Consider the following 20,939-nt stretch of genomic DNA (forward strand, 5'->3'; position numbering starts at 1 on the left):
AAAGGTGGACAATGTCCATAAAAATCAAGGATATTTCGCAAAGCATTCATTTAACTACAAAATGTAAATCTGAACCCCAGGATTTTTTTCTTTGAACCTCATTCCTCTGGGAAGTTCCTGGATCTCTGTTATTTCTGCTATATGATTTTAACTTAGTGCAACAAACTGTAATTCTTAGTTATCCATCATTCATGTTAGTAATTGAAACAAAAGAAACAATACAAAAAATTGACAAAATAAATAGTTGGTTCTTCAAAAAAATAAACAAAATTGATAAACCTTTAGCCACACTAACAAAGAGAAGACGAGAGAAAACCCAAATCACTAAAGTTCGGAATGAACAAGGAAATATCACAACAGACACGAGTGAAATACAAAACATAATTAGAAGCTATTTTGAAAATCTATACTCCAACAAAATAGAAAATTTCGAAGACATCAACAGGTTTCTAGAGACATATGAATTGCGTAAACTGAACGAGGAGGACATACACAATTTAAATAGACCAATTTCAAGTACTGAAACTGAAGAAGTCATCAAAAGCCTACCAACAAAGAAAAGTCCAGGACCAGATGGGTTCTCAGCCGAGTTCTACAAAACTTTTAAAGAAGAGCTCATTCCAATACTTCTCAAAGTATTCCATAAAATAGAAGAGGAGGAAATCCTCCCAAACTCATTCTATGAAGCCAACATCACACTGATACCTAAACCAGACAGAGACTCATCAAGGAAAGAAAATTTCAGACCAATATCCTTAATGAACATCGACGCAAAAATTCTCAACAAAATTTTAGATCTATGAGTTTCTTGACTACAGACCTTGTCCACGATCTTCTTCTATGTCCAATACTCAGCCTGGCTTTAGAAAACGCTTTATTTTTAGTAAAGGAGGAAAGGAGGTGAAAGAAGGAACTCAAAGAACTCTAGTCATTATGCAGCCCTTGACAAAATGTGCTTTTGATTCTTGATTTGACTAGCATCCCTTGATTACCTACTATGTGTTGAAGGTTGCAGTAGGCATCCTCACATATATATTCAGTTATTCCATTTTGTGCTCTTCTGAATTCTATCTGGGAATTTATTCATTAGAAGCCACTATGGTCAACAAAGCACAGACTTTGAAACCAGATGCTCGGGTTCAAATTCTAATTGTTGGTTTTTAGCTCTGGGCAAGTGTTCCAGAAATTCGTGACTCTATGTTTCAACCTATGCATGTGAAATGTGAAAATAAAATGACAGTAAATATTTAAAATGCTTGGCACATTAGCCTTCTTCCTTTGGAAATAGTTTTATTTCTTACAAACTTATATATCTTCTGTGACTTACTCATAGGTTTAGTCTGACCAAAAGTCATTGGGTACTGGCTGAAATAGCAGGAACATGTCCTGCTAAGCCTCATGAAGCAGGGGCTAAAAGAGACCTTAGCAAGTTGCATATTATGCACCTGCTATCAAGCATCAAGCTAACTTTCCCAGTCCAGCCTGATTTCGACTCATGGTTATCCATCACTGCTTCCATATGACGTCCAATGTCTTTAACACACGCTCTGTATTGCTGTTAATAAGGGATATGGGGATGATCATTTTCCCAATGATAGGGGTCCTGATCCTTTTTAGGATCACATAATAAGAACATTTTTCATTGTTGAAGATAATTCCCCTTCCCGTGCACATTTGTCAAAGGCAGTTTCCAACGGTCCCGTACATCATCCTGAAATACATGATAAGATTCAGTTCTGCTATTCATCATCTGCTGAGCTTCTTCCAATGTGAGTTCCTGCATGGCTTTTCTTGCCTCTGATTTAACAATTGGGATACAAGTTCTCCCTAGAGCAGTATCATCAGCCAGGGGAGGTGAAAGATTTGAAAAATGATGGTCCCAAATTAGAGGGAAGTGAATTAGCAATGATGATTTATAAATTCTTTATAAAGGTAAATAGAATCTATAGCTACCAGTTTGCCACAAGAACCAGAACCCGAGTAACTGAGTTCTGCTGAGATTTTATTTGATAATCACTGCTGGATAACAGCATGGGTTAGTGGAAATATCCTGTGTGTTGGATCATTTATGCCTGACTTTTACTTACATGACGGGTTACTTTGAACATATTATTATGTTTCTTCATCCGCAAAATGGGAAAGTTATCAAACTCATAAATCTCTTGTGAAGATTTTCAAAGTAATATTTTCTTTCTTTTTTTTTTTTTTTTTTTTTCAGTACCTGGGATATTGAACCCAGGGACTCTTAATCACTGAGCTATATCCCCAGTCCTTTTTTATATTGTATTTAGAGACGGTCTGGCTGAGTTGCTTAAGGCCTCACTAAGTTGCTGAGGCTGACTTTGAACTCGAGACCCTCCTGACTCAACCTCACAATATGCTGGGATTACAGGCATGCACCACCATGCCAGGCTCAAAGTGATTTTATTCTCTGCCTTGCACTTATGAGGCACATAATTAATTTTCATTTTCCACTTTCTTCACTGGAAACTCTAATTCACTTCCTCCCTGCTTTGAGGGAATATAGGATGGAAAAGACAGAGTTCCTACCACCAACTGTTAGCACACAAACTAACAGGAAGAAAGGTGTAAAAGTATATAGTCCTAATCGATGGAACAAAGACATGAGTGCTTCATCGGGATAAAAAGAGCTTGCTGAGCCTGGCATGGTGGCACATGCCTGTAATCCCATCAGCTCAGGAGGCTGAGGCAGGAGGGTCTCGAGTTCAAAGCCAGCCTCAGCAACAGTGAGGTCCTAAGCAACTCAATGATACCCTGTCTCTAAAATACAAAATAGGGCTAGAGATGTGACTCAGTGGTTGAGTGCCCCTGAGTTCAATCCCCAGTACCTACACCCCCCCCCCCCAAAAAAAGAAAAGTTTACTGAGAACCACAGGGGAAGGGAGGCTTAATTCCACAAGCTGAGAGCACAGGAAGAGCTTCATGGCAGTGCCATTTGGGCTGTGTCTCAGAGAATCAGGTGGGCCTTGCCAGGCAGAAGCCAGACAGAAGGACTTCTGGGTTGAGAGGAGGGCAGAAGCACATTCATGCATGCTAAGGGGTGCCCTGCAGCTTGATGTGCTAGAATGTGCCAGGCGCACATAAGGCCACAGAACATTTACTGCATTGACGAGGGAGTCACAACTGCAGGGCTACCCAGGGGTAGGTTCTGACTTGTGATATCAACTTTTTCTTGCCTCTTCAACTTTTTCCATTCCTCATCTATAAACTTGAGGTTTAAAAATCAGCTCTCTTAGAGGGTTGTTCCAAGTAATTAATAGGTATTAAAGTCTGAGAACATTCTCTGATATTCTATAATTAGCTACTCTCATCACTAGTAGCCTGGTTATTATTTCTGGTGTGGTTATGCCCACTGGGAGATGAACTGGGCTAATGATAAGATTCATAGATTGAGAGAATTTGCAAAATGTCCTGGTCTGCATTTTTGAAGTGCTTGTTATAAATTAAAATCTAGAAATGATTCTTTCCTTTAACATATTTGTTATGGTTTGGATATGAGGTATCCCCCTAAAACTTATGTGTGGGATAATGCAAAAATGCTCAGAGATGAAATGATTCCATTATGAGAGCTGTAACATAATCAGTGAATTAATCCACTTGAACAGATCAACTGGGTGGTAACATAGGCACTAGGGTGTGGCTGAACGAAGAAGGTCACTGGGAGCATGTCTTTGGGTTTCTACTTTTGTCCCTGTGAACATAACTCTGTTTACTGGCTGCCATGTTCTGAACTGCTTTCCTCTGCCACACCCTTCTGCCATGATGTTCTGCCTCACTTTAGGCCCAGAGTGGTGGAATCTGCTGACCATGGACTGAACCTCTGAAACCTTGAGCCAAAATAAACGTTTCCTCCTCTAAGTTGTTCTTGTCAGGTATATTGGTCACAGAGACACAAAAGCTGACTAAGACCAATGCTACACATTTGAATTTACACACAGTCAAAATCCTTCAAGTTCACCTACTCTTTACTTTCATATCTGGAAAACATCTGGCATTGTCCTTAGTAGGAAAACATTTCTATTCAATCATGTATAGCCTTCCAAGGGCCACAAAGAAGTGCTCCTGCTTCTTGTGTCTTTCCAGCTACACAATCAGTTCTATGATCACTCCTATTCCTTGCTGAGCCCATCTCACCTACAGGGGCCATACTGAGATCCATAGGAAGCTGTCTTCCAGTGAAAGCAGGACCTAGCATTTGGTAAGAGGACACACCATGCAATAGGGAGAAGACTAGTCTACTGCTAAGCATGTTGGCAGGCAGGCTCTGGGATCACAGGATTAAGGTCCCTTTGTTTTCAGTTTGTGTGACCTCAGGCAAGCTGCTCATCTCTCTGAGCCTCAGTTGTCTTTAAGATGGGAATACTAGTCTAAAGGCTGTTTTCAAGCTTACAAATGGAAAACATGGACACATGGGCACACAACCAACCGACATTAGTCCTCTTTCACCTCCATGTCCCCTTTCCTCTGCCTCTGATCTACGTGTGCTCTCTTAATGGACTGTGCAGACACGCTCCATCTTGTTGCAGGTATACTCTGACTATCCTAAAAGGAGTGCTGCAGTAGGCAAGGATTGCTGAAATTCCAGCCCACCTGGGAACATAGTCAGCTTAGCAAACTCACATAGAATAATAAAACCCCATGCTCTGGGTCATTTGCTGATTATCTGAAAGACGAAGACTCTCCATCTCTGAGAAGGAGCATACACTTAACCTTACTCCCAGTGATATCAAGGACTTGGAGGGCTAATGTGAAGGGCTTTGTTCTTCCAAACATCAAAATTCAGGCCCAGTCACTGCCAGAGGCAGCACACTGAGCTTAATGAAGCAGTGGGATGAACTAATATGGCAAATCGTATAGTTCTTACTACCAATATGGCCCACATCACGCTAAATTATGGCACCAGACATGATTGGACACACATCACGATAGGAGAAGGGGCCTGCTGAATGGTAGGAATTTCAAATGCCATGTAATAAGACTCTCAAGAGGCAGCTCTTATGGGAAATATCTGTATTATTTTTTTTTAATTTTCTTTTCTCCTTGTGCAAATCATACTCTTGTCCTATTTATGAAAGTCAATAAACATTTACTTGGTACCTAACATGTGCAAGTACTGTGCTAAGAACTCGTAGCCAATGGTAGAGACAGAATAATTTAAAAAGAGAGAAAGACAGGTGGCAATTGTGATGATTTGAATAGGTACAGAGTGCTATGAGGGCCCTTCCATTATCCAAATCCAGGGAAGTGCAGTGGGGCCATGCAGTCCTAACTTAATTCATTCATTTAGAGATTCAACAAATACTACTGCATAATGACATCTTCAACATCAGTGCTTAATGGTAGAAGTGTCTAACAAAACAGTACTTGCTCTTGCAGAGCTGTCTAGTGAATGAAAAGAGGAGTAAAAAAATAAATTTAACATATTATTATTATTAATATGAGGTGCTCTGAAAGCTTGCATACATTGAAATGGATCATGAAAGCATATCTGGGGAAAGTTATATCTAACTTGAAACTAAAGGATATGGGAGTAACTTTTGGGAAAAAAAAAATTAAGAAAAATGTATATTCCAGGGAGAAGAAAAAGCATGTGCCAAACCCCAAATTAAAAATAAAATAAAATAAAATAAATAAATAAATAAAACATGGTAAGGTTAAGGAACTGAAATTAATCCACTTGAGCCACTTTGTGAAGTATGATTATGAAGAATGGGGAGAGATGTGCCTGGAAAGATAAGGAGGGGTCAGGCAAGATGGAGCCTCTTGGCAGTCATGATAAGCAGGCTGTATCCTGAGGAGTAAGAGCCCTCAGTGAAAGGTTTAAGCAGAGATGTGATCTGATCAAATCTCCATGTTAGTGAGTGGTATCCTCAGTAGCTTGGAGATGGAAAATACTGAGAATGTCTAGACCATGTAGTAGGGCATGGAATGATCCAGATGAGAGATGAAGATAGCTTGAAGTACCTTCAGGAGGAAGGCAGAGAGAAAGAATGAATGGATCAGAAAGACATGTAGGTAGTCACACAGTATTAATGATCAGTGGTTAATTAACAGAGGACATTAGAAGGCTCAAGATGTTGAGGGTAATGGCCCAATCAAATGATTACTGAGGGTTGAAGGGTACAGGAGCAGCCAAGAGAATTGGGTAAGAGATGACCCAAGTTGAGAGAGCAGTCCACACAGAGGTCAAAGAGGTGCATTCTGGGACCTGAAGCTCAGCAGAGTTCAGGGTATGAGGCAGCAGAGGAATGAAAGAAGAGAAAGAGACCACATGTCAAGGGCTTGAGCGTTGTCCTATGGGAAGTACTGCTAGAGTTACAGAATAAATTCAAGGAGGAAAGAAGGGATGGAGAAGGTCCGACCTGTGCAAGGTTAGAATGGAATCCTGAACTCAGGCACCAAGTAAATCTGAAGTGAGTTTGTCTTTCTGAAATGACCATTCTGAGAGCTGTGATCCTGATTTCAGACCAAGTGACCACAGAAAGGGCAGAAGTCACTTTCCACTGCATGTCATGAAATCTGACAGTCAGTTTCACCATAAAGAACTGGACTTCTTGTCCTATAAACATTACTCTCTTCCTCCAATCCTAAAGCCCAAAAGTTGTACTAACCAACTTCAGGGAAATTTGTATTTTCTTATAATTAAATTCTTGATTTTTGAATATTTAAAACTGCAAATTACACAGGCAGAAGAGAATAGCTCACCAAGATTAAAAACCCTGTCAAGACAGAATGGCACCAAAAATCTATATAGTGTGGCCAGTTTACATGCCACCCTCCCCAAAATGAGTGTAGACCCTGTAATTTTTCAAATTCTTCAATCTTCTTTCACCAAACCGTGGGGAAAACCCAAAGGAGGCATTCAGAGAAGAGAGCACAGACATGAGCTTCAGGCAGGCCCATGCCCTGCGTCTCTTATAGACAGGCCAGGTAACCTGGGGCAAGTGTCTCAATTTCTTTGAACGTTATTTTCTTATGTATTCAATGACATGAAGTAAGACCTGGGTTCATTGGAGACAATTTATCTAAAATGCCTAGCATGCAGAACGGAAGTCATTGATAAATATTTGAAGTTTGACAACCAGGTGCATTTTCTTTTGTATTTCCTGTTTATCTTCTCAGATATTTTTGGAACAAAGATCTATTTGAAGATTGACCAGTTCCTTTTTCTTATGGGCTACCCATATCCCCATGGAAAAGGGTCCCTTGTACCTCTCCTCCTGTCCTAAAGCACTAGACACGTGTTGGCTCTCAGGGCTGGTGGGAATTGGGAACGCCAGGGGGAGGTTTCTTCACTTGGAGTCCATGTACAGAGGGCTGTGCTAAGTGTTCTGTACTTGTGAGCTTGTAGTCCTCATTACTACACTTACTACTAGGCAGTAGGCTATAACCCCTACTTCACAGGTGAAGAAGCTGAGGCTCAGAACAATTAAGTAGCCCAAAACACACAAGTAGAAAATGTGCTGAGCCTTGACTCAAACTGAAGTTTATCTAATTCCAGGTTTATCTAACACCTTCTTTCCAGGAAGCTTCATGGTAAGGAAGGGGGAGCAAACAGAGGTCAGCAAAGTCCACGGTAGAACTGTAAATGTGTGGAGCATATTGAGCTGAAGGAGCTCCAGCCAGGGAGTTAGTACTGGGTTCTGGCCCTGGTTCCACTGCTGACCAGTTAAGTGACTACTGGCAAGTGCTTCTCCTCTTGAGACCTCACTTGTGAGAACCATCTCTGCCCTGCCCAGTCTTAACTCCTTATGACCTCTTATGCACATCAACATCTAGAGAATTGATTCACGCTTTGATACATACAGACTTTCACTTTCTACTTATGTTTATTAACCTTTAAAAAATTTGCTTTTAGTCAGGGAAGGCAATAAAAAGAAATTTGACAAGAATTTTCTCCATTATGATGACTATTCAGGATATTAACAAACTTGGGGCAAAAGTAAAATGTACATATTTTATGAAAAGTAATAGACTGAGAATGGAAAAAAAATAACAAGGTAGAAAAACAATCTTTTCTTCAGGGAAGTAGGAGACCTGTGCAAATCAGAAGGCTCTCCTCTCAGCTACAAGTGCTTAACCACAGTGTGGGCCACCAGGAGTCAGTATCTCCTCCTGAGGTGTTCTGTCTTCCCCAGAACACCAAGCACAGGTTGGACAAATATTTGTGGAGAAAAGAACCAAGAATTAGTTATGCCTCTCATGCATTTCTAATTTTACCAAGCAAATATTATTTCCACATCCATTTGGTAGCTGAGGAATCAGAACCCCAAAAAGCAGACATGGCTTGCCTGAAGTTCTACCACCAGACAATGGTTGGCCTGAAGTGTGAGCTCAAATCCAGAATCCTAACTGACCCCAGGCTGTCCCTCTGCAGGACAAGAGCAGCAAATAGAAGGGATGATAAATAAGCCTGTTAAAGATTCTGTAATACAGAACAAAACCAAAAACAAACTCTCTCAAATGTCCTGGAGATCCAGTAGGAACATGAATATGATGGCATTTTAGGAGCTCCTAAGTGGTAAACCAATATTAATAGAGATAATTTCCTGGAGCTAAGAGATCAGGCAGGAGTACAGCATTACCAGAACCATTCCTTCACATAAACTGGCCAGAATTATCTAGGAAACCTCCAAAATTAACAGTTACTGAGGTACAGAGACAGGGTTCAAACTTGGTTTGATACAACTTAAGCAAGATGCATTGCCACCAACTTTTCCTGGATCCTATTAATGTCTTATCTCTTGAAGCGAAATTCTTCTGGTAGGAAATGATAAAGTACCTCCTTTTTGTTGTTGTTGTTAACCCATGTTCCTTGGGATCAGCTCTAACACAAATAGAAGGAAGCCTAGTGAGTTTATTTTCAGGTGTTTCTAGAAAATAAGGAGACAATTTTGAAATGGGATCTCAGAAAAAATGTCAGAAAGGCCATCTCTACTAAGCCAATGCCATGTTACAGACCCTGAAGTATCTCTCTCATCCTTCTAGTTACACACAAACATATACACCCCTAAGGTAAGTGAAATCAGGCTCAAAGAGGCCAAATAGGCTGTCTCTGCCTACACAGTGGATAAGGAGAAGAGTTTGCATTGAAAACCAGGTCCACCCAGCTCCAAAGCCAGTACTCTTTCTACTACACTGAGCTGTCAGATGGTATTGACTGAAAAACCCTAGGCCCTGCCCCAGATATATGTGTCTGCTCACCATGGGACTCATTCCTCCTCCATGGCCTTCCACTGGGGGGCCCTAAGACTGGGATTACTAATAACAAAAATTTTGCATTAACTGATTCCCTTTGATGGCAGGTAATGAACCTGAAAATGTACATTCTCTTCCTCTGGCCCTCCATCAAATTCCACTCCCAGAACAGAGACCATTTGACAAGCTGTATATGTAGTGACACAATCCAATAAAATGAAATGAAGTAAACAACTTTATTTTTCACTACTTCCATCCCTTATTTGAATTGTGAATACTCTAGTTAGATTTCATACATAGCCTGTCTAGAAACTCATTTTGTGATGAAATATGCCCCTATGTGACTTGTGTTTGAAACTGCCTGGCTCACTTTCCACAGCCTGGGTTAAAGAAACGAGGTGACAGGCTAGTGAGGAACTTGAAGGGTCTTGTTTTTATGCCACTCTTTCTCACAGCAGATGACCTACAGTGCAAGGAATTCCTTTGCACAAAGTAAAATATCTGCCCCAGGAACCATCTACATCTTGCCAAGGGGGAAGCTCTCTTCTGTTCTATAATATCATGAAATAATATAGGAAATGCACTGCTGATTTAATGTCAAATAACCAAGCGGGATGTAGAATTGAAGAGTATGATCTCAACCACATATTATTTCAGAATGTCCATCTAAAAGGAAATACCTTAAAACGTTAATGATAGTTATTTTTGGTACATGGGATTATGCATTTTCTCATTGCAGGAACAAGCATTTATTGCTTTTAAAAGGTTAAATGAAGTCACTACAAAAGGAAAAATTTTTAGGAAGAAGTCTATATATTATCCAGTGTTTCCTTTCTACCCTTATACAAGTATATAACTTTAAAAATACCAGACACAAGGTTTTTCAACAAAAGAAATTATATTGATGAATACAGATAAGAAGAAAAACACTGTAACCCAACAAATCAAATCCAATAAGGGTACAAAAAACAGTGCACTGTGACCAAGTAAGGTCAACCCCAGAAATTCAGCTCAGAAAATCTATCAGTTAAATCCACCACACACACACAAAATTTATATATATTTGTATATATATATATATTTATTATTTGTATATATATTATTTATATATATTTGTATATATATAAATTTATATATATTTGTATATATATATATTTATTATTTGTATATATATTATTTATATATATTTGTATATATATAAATTTTGTGTGTGTGTGGTGGATTTAACCACATATATACAAATATGTACAATCATTTAAATAAATACAGAAAAAAAACACAAAGAAATAAAGAACCTTTAGTAAAAGCTTAAATATCACACTAAAATATCATTTAGAAGCATGTCCATTAATTGAGAAACAAAATAAGGACAACCACTAACATTAAATACTAAGCAGACAGTGCAATAAGACAGGAAAAAGAAAGTAAGTACTTAAGGACTGGAACAAAGACACTTATTTGTACGTTGTATGTTGTCTCTATAGAAAATTCCAAGAACTAAATAAAATATTAGTAAAAGAGTAAAGCATTATTACATTCAAGATTCAAAATCAATATGTAAATGATTTATTCCTTTTAAAGTTCTATTTATTTTTACCAAGTCAGTAACATTTGTTCAATAGAATATCAATCATTCTATAGTCAATACTGAAAATCAAGAAAGTAAATGAATGCTCTTATGAGCACATTCTCTCTCTTTTTAATACAGATGTGTGCTTTCATGACACCCTGGTCCAGACAAGTATATCTGAAATAAAGATTATATATCACTGTTGCACTATGATAATCAATCAGCCCCTTGATTATAAAATGGGATAAGAGAAAAGAAAGTAGAATGATGATGAGGAGGAGGACAATGACCTTGAGGAAGCAAGTGTGTTAGGGACTAGATATTCACGTCCCGTTAAAATTAACACATTGAAGCTCTAAACCCTAGTGGATGACGTTTGGAGACTGAAGTGTCAGGAAGTAATTAGGATTACATTAGGAGGGTTGTGTCCTCCTGATAGGAATTGTGGCCAAATAGGAAGAGAGGGAGAGAGAGAGAGAGAGAGAGAGAGAGAGAGAGAGAGAGAGAGACAGAGGAGAGACAGAGAAACGGACAGAGAGACAGAGACAGATTGATTGAATGATTTTGCTTTCTTGTCTTTCATGTCAGGATGAGGCTATGTACAAGCCCGGAAGGGAGGCCTCATCAGGAATGGAATTTGCTGGTATCTTGATCTTATACTTCCAGCCTTCATATCTGTGAGAAGTGCATTTCTGTTGTCGAAGCCGCCCAATTCTATGGCATCGTGTTATTATTCTGAGCTGATAATGACAGGATGGATGATAGAAAAGAGAAAAGAGAGAAGAGTAGGGAAATGAGAAGAGGAGGAGGGGAACAGGGCAAAGTGAGGAAGAGGAGGAGGATGAACACAGCTCGCCTGGGATGAGCATTTAATATATGCCACGTACTATACAAAGTCTTTTAATTGCCTTATTCTTGTTAATTTCATAGAGAGTCTTTGAGGTTTGTAATTTCTTTTTTCCATTTTGTAGGGAAGGAAACTGAGGCTTGGAGAAGTCAAGTAGGTATCTAAGGTCACACACTGAGGAAGGGGTATAGCTACAACTTGAACCCAGGTCAGCCCGCTGACTCTCTGGTATGAGCCACTCTCTAGAGGACATTCCTCACATGTATGTTATGCTCATTTTGAAAGTTCTTAGGACATGAAGATGAGGAGGTTCTAAAAGGATCACCTTCAACTCTTGCCCCAAATCCCCAACTAAGTCATGTTCTGAAAGCCTGAATCCTCTCTTCAGAATGCTTCTCATTTTGCATGTTAAAAGTAAGGATAAAAAAATATGCACGAAGATACAATTTTTAATGCATTAAGCATTCAAGTGCACATATTTTGTGGAAAGGTTAAATTTGATGCAAAAATATAACTTGTCAGTTTCCACTGAAAAATCATTTGAATTCCAGGACGTACCAGACTTCACAACCTTTCCCCCCAACACACAGCAGTTCTCTCAAGACCTGTTCTCTCACCCACTTGCTTTTTCTGTTATTCTTAGACCATGGTGCATAGACAACAGGGTTTACATTAAGTTTTAGAGAACAGAACTCACTACCTTCAAAATATTTGTGTTTCGAATAAACATCAAAAGCAAAATTTAATGCCCTTCCCGGAGTTTCATCAGTCCAGAGCTGCATATGCATTGTACTTATGTCCTTTGCTTTGAGGACACAAATGAGCAGGCACAGTGAAGCAGGCATAGTTATGTCTTGAACAAATCGTCATCTATAGGAAGAGGTGAAGGGTGTCCTGGTTTGCAAACCCACATGGACAGATTTCTAGATCTGAAAGAGAACTCTTTGAATCCCCTTTCATGCAACTGAGAAGACCTAGAAAGGATGTGCTGAAACCACAGGGAGAAAACACACACACACACATGGAAGTAGCTTACTTCTAATTACAACAGGAGGACCAACCTACTGAAAGGCATGGTCATAAAGCCATGTTCCCCAAATCATGGAAAGTGATAGGATTGCTATTCTCTCACTCCAGGCATGTCAGTCTTCCATTCCCAGCTAGCTTTGTGCCCCCTGTCTGTCAAGCACCTCTACATGTTGGGAATCAAAGGTGAAAAGAGGTCCAGCTCTGAAGCAGATCACAATACAGGTGACTCACAAACAGAGCACATTTCTAATAAAGCCAGACATAAACAAAGTGCTACAGAAACAGAACAAAAGAGAGCAAGGAACTTAAACTGGAAGGAAAGGCTGTCCCAGGAGCCTCCACTAGTCTCAACCTGGAGAATGAGTAATGTAGAAAAAGTGACCTGCAAGAGGATTTCTGGCAATAGTCCAGTGGTTCTCAAAGTGTGGCTTCTGGACCGGCAGGACCAGCATCACCTGGGAACTGGCTAGAAAACACAAAGTCTTAGGCTACCCCAGACTTAATAGGACTGGAAACTCTGGGGATGGAACTCAGCAATCTGCACATTAATAAGCCCTCCAGCAGACTCCATTGCCGCCTTGGAGAACCACTAGCATACCCAATGGTGAACTACAATAGGCAGAATGCCTGCAGTGTGAACAAATCTGGGAGCCAGGGAGAGTTAGGGAGAGATGCTGCTGGAGGGATGGGTAGAAGGCACATCTGGAAGGGCTTTGGAGACCCTGCAAAAGAACTTCAGATTTTACCTGGAGAATAATGGGAAGCCAGTGAAATATGACGAGTATAGAAAATAGCAAATAACTTAAAAAACAACAATCTTAAAGATACTGGTTTGTCTCATTCCAGAGATAAAATCCTCATTCCTACACAGAAAAGTAACCCCAAAGAAGGGAGCAAATTTGGCCCTACCTTTCTTTCTGGAGTCTTTCTTGGCGCTGGTTTTCACAGCTACTTGAAGTTCTGTCTCAGTTGACATCCTACTTAATCCTTAGTCCACTTCACACAGATCCCGGGCCTCGGCCAGGCTCATCGAGGACTCCTCTCCAAGAGAAAGGCTCCTCCCTTCAGAAACGGCACCCCGAGCTGCACACGTCATTCACTCTTTGGGAGTGCTGTAAATCAAGGCAAGAGAACATTCAGAACAATCCTCCTTTTGAAATTAAACAGAAATTGGGCAGGGTGAGGGGCGATGAATGGCAAACATAAAAAAACAAGAAAATCTTGTTCTTCACATACAAACTTCTGGAATGCATAGGATTTATACAGCAAGGCACACAAACAGCTTATCTGCAAGGCTCTTCTCAACTTAGGTAACTCAAAATAGATTTGTGAAACTGATTTTCATGTGGGACAAAAATGCAACTCTTTGTTTCCCATGTTCCTTATTGTCAAGCACTACATGCTACCCAGGAAGTACAGCCCTGTGGAGTCGTTTCCAATGATGGGGCACCCATCCATCAGCCAAGCTTGATCTGAGCCTGGGCAGCTAAGGCAGATCAGAGGGGAGGGACCTCCAGTCCGTCCCTCACTGGTAGGCCTCAGAAAGGACATGGAGTTGACATGCAATTGGGCTCCAAGGGTAAAGTGACAAATGGGACTGAGAAACTTCCCAGCAAGCCAATTTTTGTCAGCTTTCCCCCCAGCTATAAGAGCAGACAAGCATTTAATGGGAGAGAGAAAGAAAAGGAGTGGGCGGATGCACATTTCATTCATTCATTCTCTGATAAATATGCATTACATGACACTAGGTACTATTCAGTCCAGACACCACTGGGAGGAGAATCATGATAATTATGATAATGTGGCCACTTCAATTATAGCTGGTATTTACTGTGCACTTACTAGATACTATGTGCTCTGTTTCTGCTTCACATACATTATCTCATTCAATTGCAATTAAATTGAATAAATGTATTCCGGTTTTCAATAGTCTTTCCCAGGGACTACCTATCTGATAGTTATATCTGAGAGCGCCACTGAACATAAACATTTTACCAGTCATCTGCTTTTGATGAATATTAACAAAAAGCTACTAGAAATAGAGGAATGGATCTTCAAATTGTGCATCCAATTCTTAGCTTATTCTACAGAATGAGAACTGCTTAATCTAAGAGAGCTGACCTTGAATGCCAGTTTCAGCTCAGAAAGAATAATGACCTAAACCTCTTAATCATGACAATTAAAGATGGCTTAACTAGAAGGTCTAATATAAAAGCCACATAATATTACAGTAAAGCTTAAATATGAGGAAATTTCCATCTTATGCAAAGATACCTGATTTGGATTTTTGTTTTAATGAGTTTTTTTTTTTAAAGGACAATAGTCTTCAATGAAAGCATTTGAGTTAAAGGATTTAAGATTACAACTAAGAAAAACATAAAATTATCTTCATAGAATGGGGTCCATGAAATCCTATATAGAAAATGAGAATGCTTCACATCTGTGCCATCTTCTGTCTGTACCGTTTCGTAACCCTACCCTCCCACCTCCTCCTCCCCAAAGTCAATATCCCTTGGGAGATGGCATGGCCATATATGTACATAACCAAGTTTATTAATATTTACCATTTTATTGTGGCAAATAGTTACTAGGACCTACTATGAGCCCGGCATAACCACTGGCTCCTTCATGTAGACAGACATTCACTGTGCTACCACATTGGCCCAGAAGACATTGTCGAAGCCTAATTCCTATCCACAAAGAAGCTCAGTCTTACAGAGATGTCAGCCATATAAGGCACCACAATATGCTGAACAGGCATAAATAACCAGGCACATTAGGGCCCAAAGGAGCAAGCATTCACCTTTTCTCGGAAAGGTCAATAAAGCTGCACAGAGCATAAGCCCTTCTCTGCAGGACCCTGAAGAACAAGGATTCAGGCAAATGGATATGGGAAAGGCCCAGTAAGCTCTCAATGGACAGAAGAATCAGCACAGACAAATGTAAGGAGGCTTGACCTCAGCAAGCAAATTAATGAAAGGAAGCACAAGGCTAGGAGGAAGTAGAACATTTTCCCATCTTCCCATATCTTTTTTGTGCTGCTTTCTATGGAATCTCCTTTCTCAAGTCTACCTTGACATTCAACATGCCCCTGATGGTTCAGTTCAAAGAGAAATTGTAGTAGACAGTAAGATTTTCTGATCCCTCTGTTAAAATGGAATCGCTCCCTACTTATGTCATGACCTGATTTTTGGCCAAGTTCATACTTCCAACTGTGAGCTAGCTGTGTGATATTGAGGAATTTTTTCAAATACTCCTGCCTCCATTTCTTCATCTGTACAATGGACTAATATTGCCAAATGCAGGGAGCTGTTGTGGAAAATAGGTGGGATGACACATTTTCCACCACCAAAAGCCTGCTTGGCACACTGCTGGCAAGAGCTTAATACTAAGGATGAGTTTCCTGTGTTGCTTGCTCAAGGCTACATGGCTGGTATGTGACCAATGTCACCTGTGGATTTAAGAAAGGAAGAAACAAAGACAGGTTAAGTTTGCTTTCTGAGGAAAAAAAAATTGTCAGAAGTGATAGAATCTAAGATCTTTCCATCATTCTAGTCCTGTCTGTACATAGTAGGTATTTTAATTAATACAGAAAGGAGCTGAAATACATGGATTTTATGTAATTTCATAAAAGCCAATACATAAATCTATAAAAATATGATTTTAAGAATAGAAAATAATTTTCTTAAAAGTCAGTATATAAAAATGGATTGGATTTAGGCCATTTTTTCTCCCCTTCAACTTTAAAACCCACAATATAACAGTTCCCCATATTCCAAGGGTACATCTATAGCCATTTGCTTGACAAAGCATGATTGTGTTCAAGTGTTTTAAGCATTACTTGTACATTTTTAAAGTGCATGCCTGTATTAAAACTGAAAAGAAACACTGGTACCATTCTAAGTAAAAACTTAAACCTGGAAGCTGCAGTACAGAGGGCATACACGGTGTGGACCCCAAAATCCCCTTTAATTTTCCAAAAGCAAGAGGTTGAGCAAAAGCTGTGAAGTAACTCCAAATTATTTAGGAAATTCATTTCTTTGTAATTAAGGAGATTAAAGTCCTCCAGGGCCAGAAACCATGTGACAACTCAAATCATTTTTCCCCACTAAAAGCTGTGAAACCCTATCAGTTAAATTCAGGCTCGTCGAGAATTTTGAAATGCTTCAATAATGTTTCTTTGCTCCACACAATCTGCAGTAATTTAATATTCCTGAAGTGTGTCAGGTTTTTTATAATGAGCTCTTCAAATCTAAATGTGAATTATGTAACATTCCACTACAGACACATTCTGTCCAGTGAGCTGCTTCTAAAACGTAAAACTCCATGTTCAGCAATGGGGTGGGGGTTAAAAACACCAAGCCACAAAGCAGAGAAAACAGATATGCCTTCTGGAAAAAACAAAGCAAGGAAGCTGGAGCAGCTAGAACAGAACAATCATATACTAAAACCCGTGCTATAACACAAATCTGAATTTTCTCTCTCTCGCACCCAATCTTCTCACAGGATCCTAAGGTAAAAATGCACTGGTTACTGGGAGCCTTCTATTTGCCAGGTACAATGGCTATGAGCCTTTCAGACATTTCTGATTCAAGTCTTGCAACACCTTGAAGAGTTCGATATTATCTTATTCATTTAGCAAATGAGGAAACAGACACAGGCCAGTGTAGGAGCTTGTCCAAGGTCACATGGCTAGGAAGTAGTATAGTACGGGGCAAAACACAAGCCAGTCTTCATTTCAACATCACTCCAGATGCACCTGGATGCACATGAATGCATGAAGAAATAAGCAGAAGATGGTCTTTCTATACAATGGAATATTATTCAGTTGTAAGAAGAAATGCGGTACAGACACATGCTGCAACATGGGTGAACTGTGAAATCACAGGGCCAAATAAAAGAAGTTAGCCAAAAAGAAAAGGGCTGCGTATGGTATGATTCCATTTCTATGAAACATCCAAACCAGAGTAACTCTATGGAGACAGATGAGGGGTGGGGACAACATAGGCACTGGCCATACAGTACGGGTCTGCACTGGGGATGAGGAAAGTATTTTGGAAATAGACAAAGATGATGGCTGTACAACATCATCTGTAATAAATGCAATAAAGAACACCTTAAAATGGTTAATGTCATGTGAATTTCATCTCAATTTTAATAAAAAATGAAACACAATCTATCCCATCTTGATATAAATTTTACATGATAAAGTAGGGACCATGCAAATCTTAATTTAAAAGGACAATGCAGCCCTAAAAAAAACAGAAGAGGAGGCAGTCTTTCCAGAAACAGGACTTTGGCTTTGTGTGGCAGCAAGTGCATGCATTAAAAACTGCACACCCCTACCTGCATGTTTTGCAATGTGGGGCCTCTTACAGTTTCCTTCAAATTACAAAGCACAGAAAATAGGCCAGTTATCAACAAGATTCAAAGGTTTCCCATAGTACAGGCAAGCAGTCTCAGTTTCTTCATCAGTAAAATGGGAATACCCCCACCAGGTATGAGAGATCTGGAGGAGAAATGAGATTTGTGCACTTGAACCACCTGGCTCAATCGACAGCACGCTACCTTTTGCATAAGAAAGAAAAAGGTGATTCTGCTTATGGTTACAAAAAAAAAACACAGGACAAATGAGACAGAAACCAGTATCTCTACATGGAGAGATACTGGGTTGTACTCTAACTGGGTGGCAGGTAACAGGGATATGGCAGGGGGTGATGGTTATAATTTGGATCTGGAATGTCCCCATTTTCATGTGTTGAAGGCTTGGTCCCCAATGCAGCAATGTTCAGAGTCTCTACTGTGGCTTCATGATTCGAATGGACTACTGGGAAGTGTGGAATATGTAGGAGGTGAGGCCTTGTTTTAGAGAGTAGATCCTTGGGGACATGCCCTCAGGGACTGTCTCGATAGCAACCCCTTCCTAATGTGCTCTGTCATGCCCTTCCACCATGATGTTCAGCTTTACCACAGGCCCACAGCCACGGAGCCAGCCACCCACAGACTGAAACCTCTGATATTGTGTGCCAAAATAAATCTTCCATCCTTTAGGTTGATTTTCTCAGGTATTTTGACACAGAGAAAAAAGCTGACAGTGATGTTTCTCAGAATACAGTTTTGGGCATTAATTTTCACTTTGGGGAACAAATTAATATTCTATATACCTGAAAAAAAATCAAATGATAGTAACAGGAATAGGAAGTGGGGGAAAACCTGAACCTGAAAGGAGATTGAAACAAAGTAACCCGGTTGTATGTTAAATGAACATCATAAGCACATTTGTGGGAGGTGCTTAGGGAGAAAAACAAATCAAGTAACTTATGAACCCAGAATTAGATTGCATATATTCAGTCTTGGGCAGGCTTTTGATAGGAAGAGTAACAAACAAATCCAGAGTATTTTTGAGCAGGCTTACTATTTTATTTTATTTTTCTTTATTTTTGTCTTGTAGTACTGGGGATTGAAACAGGGGCCCTCTGCCACTGAGCTACATTCCTAGGCTGTTTGTTTATTTTTGGAGACAGGGTCTTGCTAAATTGTCCAGGCTACCTCCAACTTGCAATTCTCCCATCTCAGCCTCCTGAGTCACTGGAATTATAGGTGTGAACCATTGTGCCCCCCTTAGGCTTGTTATTTGTAATGTCATGGGCTAAGCAATTCTGAAACAATTCTAACCAGACTACCTGGTTGAACAAAGGAGTTCATGCACTGATGTTCTTGGGATCCAAGGCTCTCACTACGGCAGAAGAGATGTCAAATCATAGAAAGAGGAAGAGAGGAAGGAATGCATGGGGAGAGATTGGAAATTGGAAGTTCGAGGGTATTTATGCTTAATTTTATTTATATTTAATTTGCCTATATATAAGATACACATGCATTTGTAGATGAATGTCAATGTGTGCATGTGTGTGTTTACCCACAAATATTTCATAATCTGAAACCGTGTGCCAAACTAAATCTTTGTCACAGAGGCAAAGATAATCTAGTTACAAGGAGATTCCTACTACTGAGAGCATTATTTCTACTTCTATTCTCTATAAAGGAAACAGGACTTCTTGGAGAAAGCAGGGGTATGTACAAGTAAGGAAGTGCTCAAAACAAAAACTGATTGGGAAATGTCATAAGGACATGGAAGCCACCTTGATGGGGACAATTTAAACATAAATACAATTCAAGTTGGTAATAAATAGGTCATTGGAAACATAGGAATCCATGAATTCATACTGATAATGTATGTCAGGTGAACACGTGGGGTGGAAGGGAAGGCTGTCTCGTGTAGGGCGGGCGCTGCCAGGTAAGAATGGAGGAGGGAGTGTTGGAATGGTAAAATCAACATGCGCACACGGTCACCAGAGCAAAGGCTGGTCAGGCAACCATCACCAGCAGATGCCAGATCCAGGGGAAATGTTTGATGGGAAAGAGGCCATTTGCAGGTTGCGAAGCATCTTCCCACTTACTCTTTAGCAGTTCCAAGGGAAACATTTGTAATTATACAGTAAAGAAATTGGACACCACCTTGATTAGGTTATCAAAATTAACATCAACAAAGAAGGACAGATGGATAGCATGTGATGCCCTGAGAAGAACACAACCATGCCGCGTCATGCAGCCTTCTGGCCAGGAAGCTAATCAGATTGTGCATTTGAAAACAGGAGGGAGGGAAAGCTGTATTTTTTAAAAAATGTAACAAAAAGACCAAGAAAGGCTGTGGAAATAGCTTAGATTAAAAGAAACCAAACAGTTATAACAACTGAATAGTCTCTATACAAGATCCTACATTGGAGAAATTCTACCAAATTCTACCACTGGAGAAATCCCTACCAAAGAAATCCTAGATCAATAGAAAAATATGAATATTAGGCAAAATTCACTGCATTAATTTTAAATTTATTTAATTTGATAACTTTGCTATGGTTCTATAAGAGAATATAGCTATTCTACAAGAAAATATACCTTTCTTAGTAAATAACACTAAATATTTAGAAATAAAGGGTCAAGATATGTGTGTATTACTTCCAAATGATTCATGAAAAAGAAATCATATACTGGACATGTGTACCTGCACATATATGTGTGTTTATATGTATGTATACAAAGGTAAAACATATTGATGGCAAATCAAACGAGATAAAATATCAGCAAAAGGTGAGACTAAGTAAAGGGCATGGGGTAATTCTTTGTATATTCTTATTCCTGATCTTTTTCCTGTAATTTGGGAATAGTTCTGAATATATGTACATTTTTAAAAGCCTAGCTTAGTTGCACATGCCACAG

The 20,939-nt window shown here is 39.6% G+C and overlaps 1 protein-coding gene across 9 annotated transcripts in view; it reads right to left on the reverse strand.

Annotated features, from left to right (window-relative positions):
* DAB1 (DAB adaptor protein 1) overlaps positions 1–20,939 on the reverse strand; it is a 400,428-nt gene that overhangs the window by 264,382 nt on the left and 115,107 nt on the right. For all 9 annotated transcript variants that reach the window (XR_013757496.1, XM_079101840.1, XM_079101839.1 and 6 more), the window contains exon 2: positions 13,575–13,777. Coding sequence is in view for 8 of the 9 variants with exons in the window: in XM_079101840.1 (XP_078957966.1) it covers positions 13,575–13,641 (67 nt within the window). In the remaining variant the exon portion in view is untranslated. The remainder of the gene's footprint in view (positions 1–13,574; positions 13,778–20,939) is intronic.

The sequence above is a fragment of the Sciurus vulgaris genome, assembly GCF_902686455.1.
Source record: "Sciurus vulgaris genome assembly, chromosome: 1".
NCBI classification, from domain to species: Eukaryota; Metazoa; Chordata; class Mammalia; order Rodentia; family Sciuridae; genus Sciurus; species Sciurus vulgaris.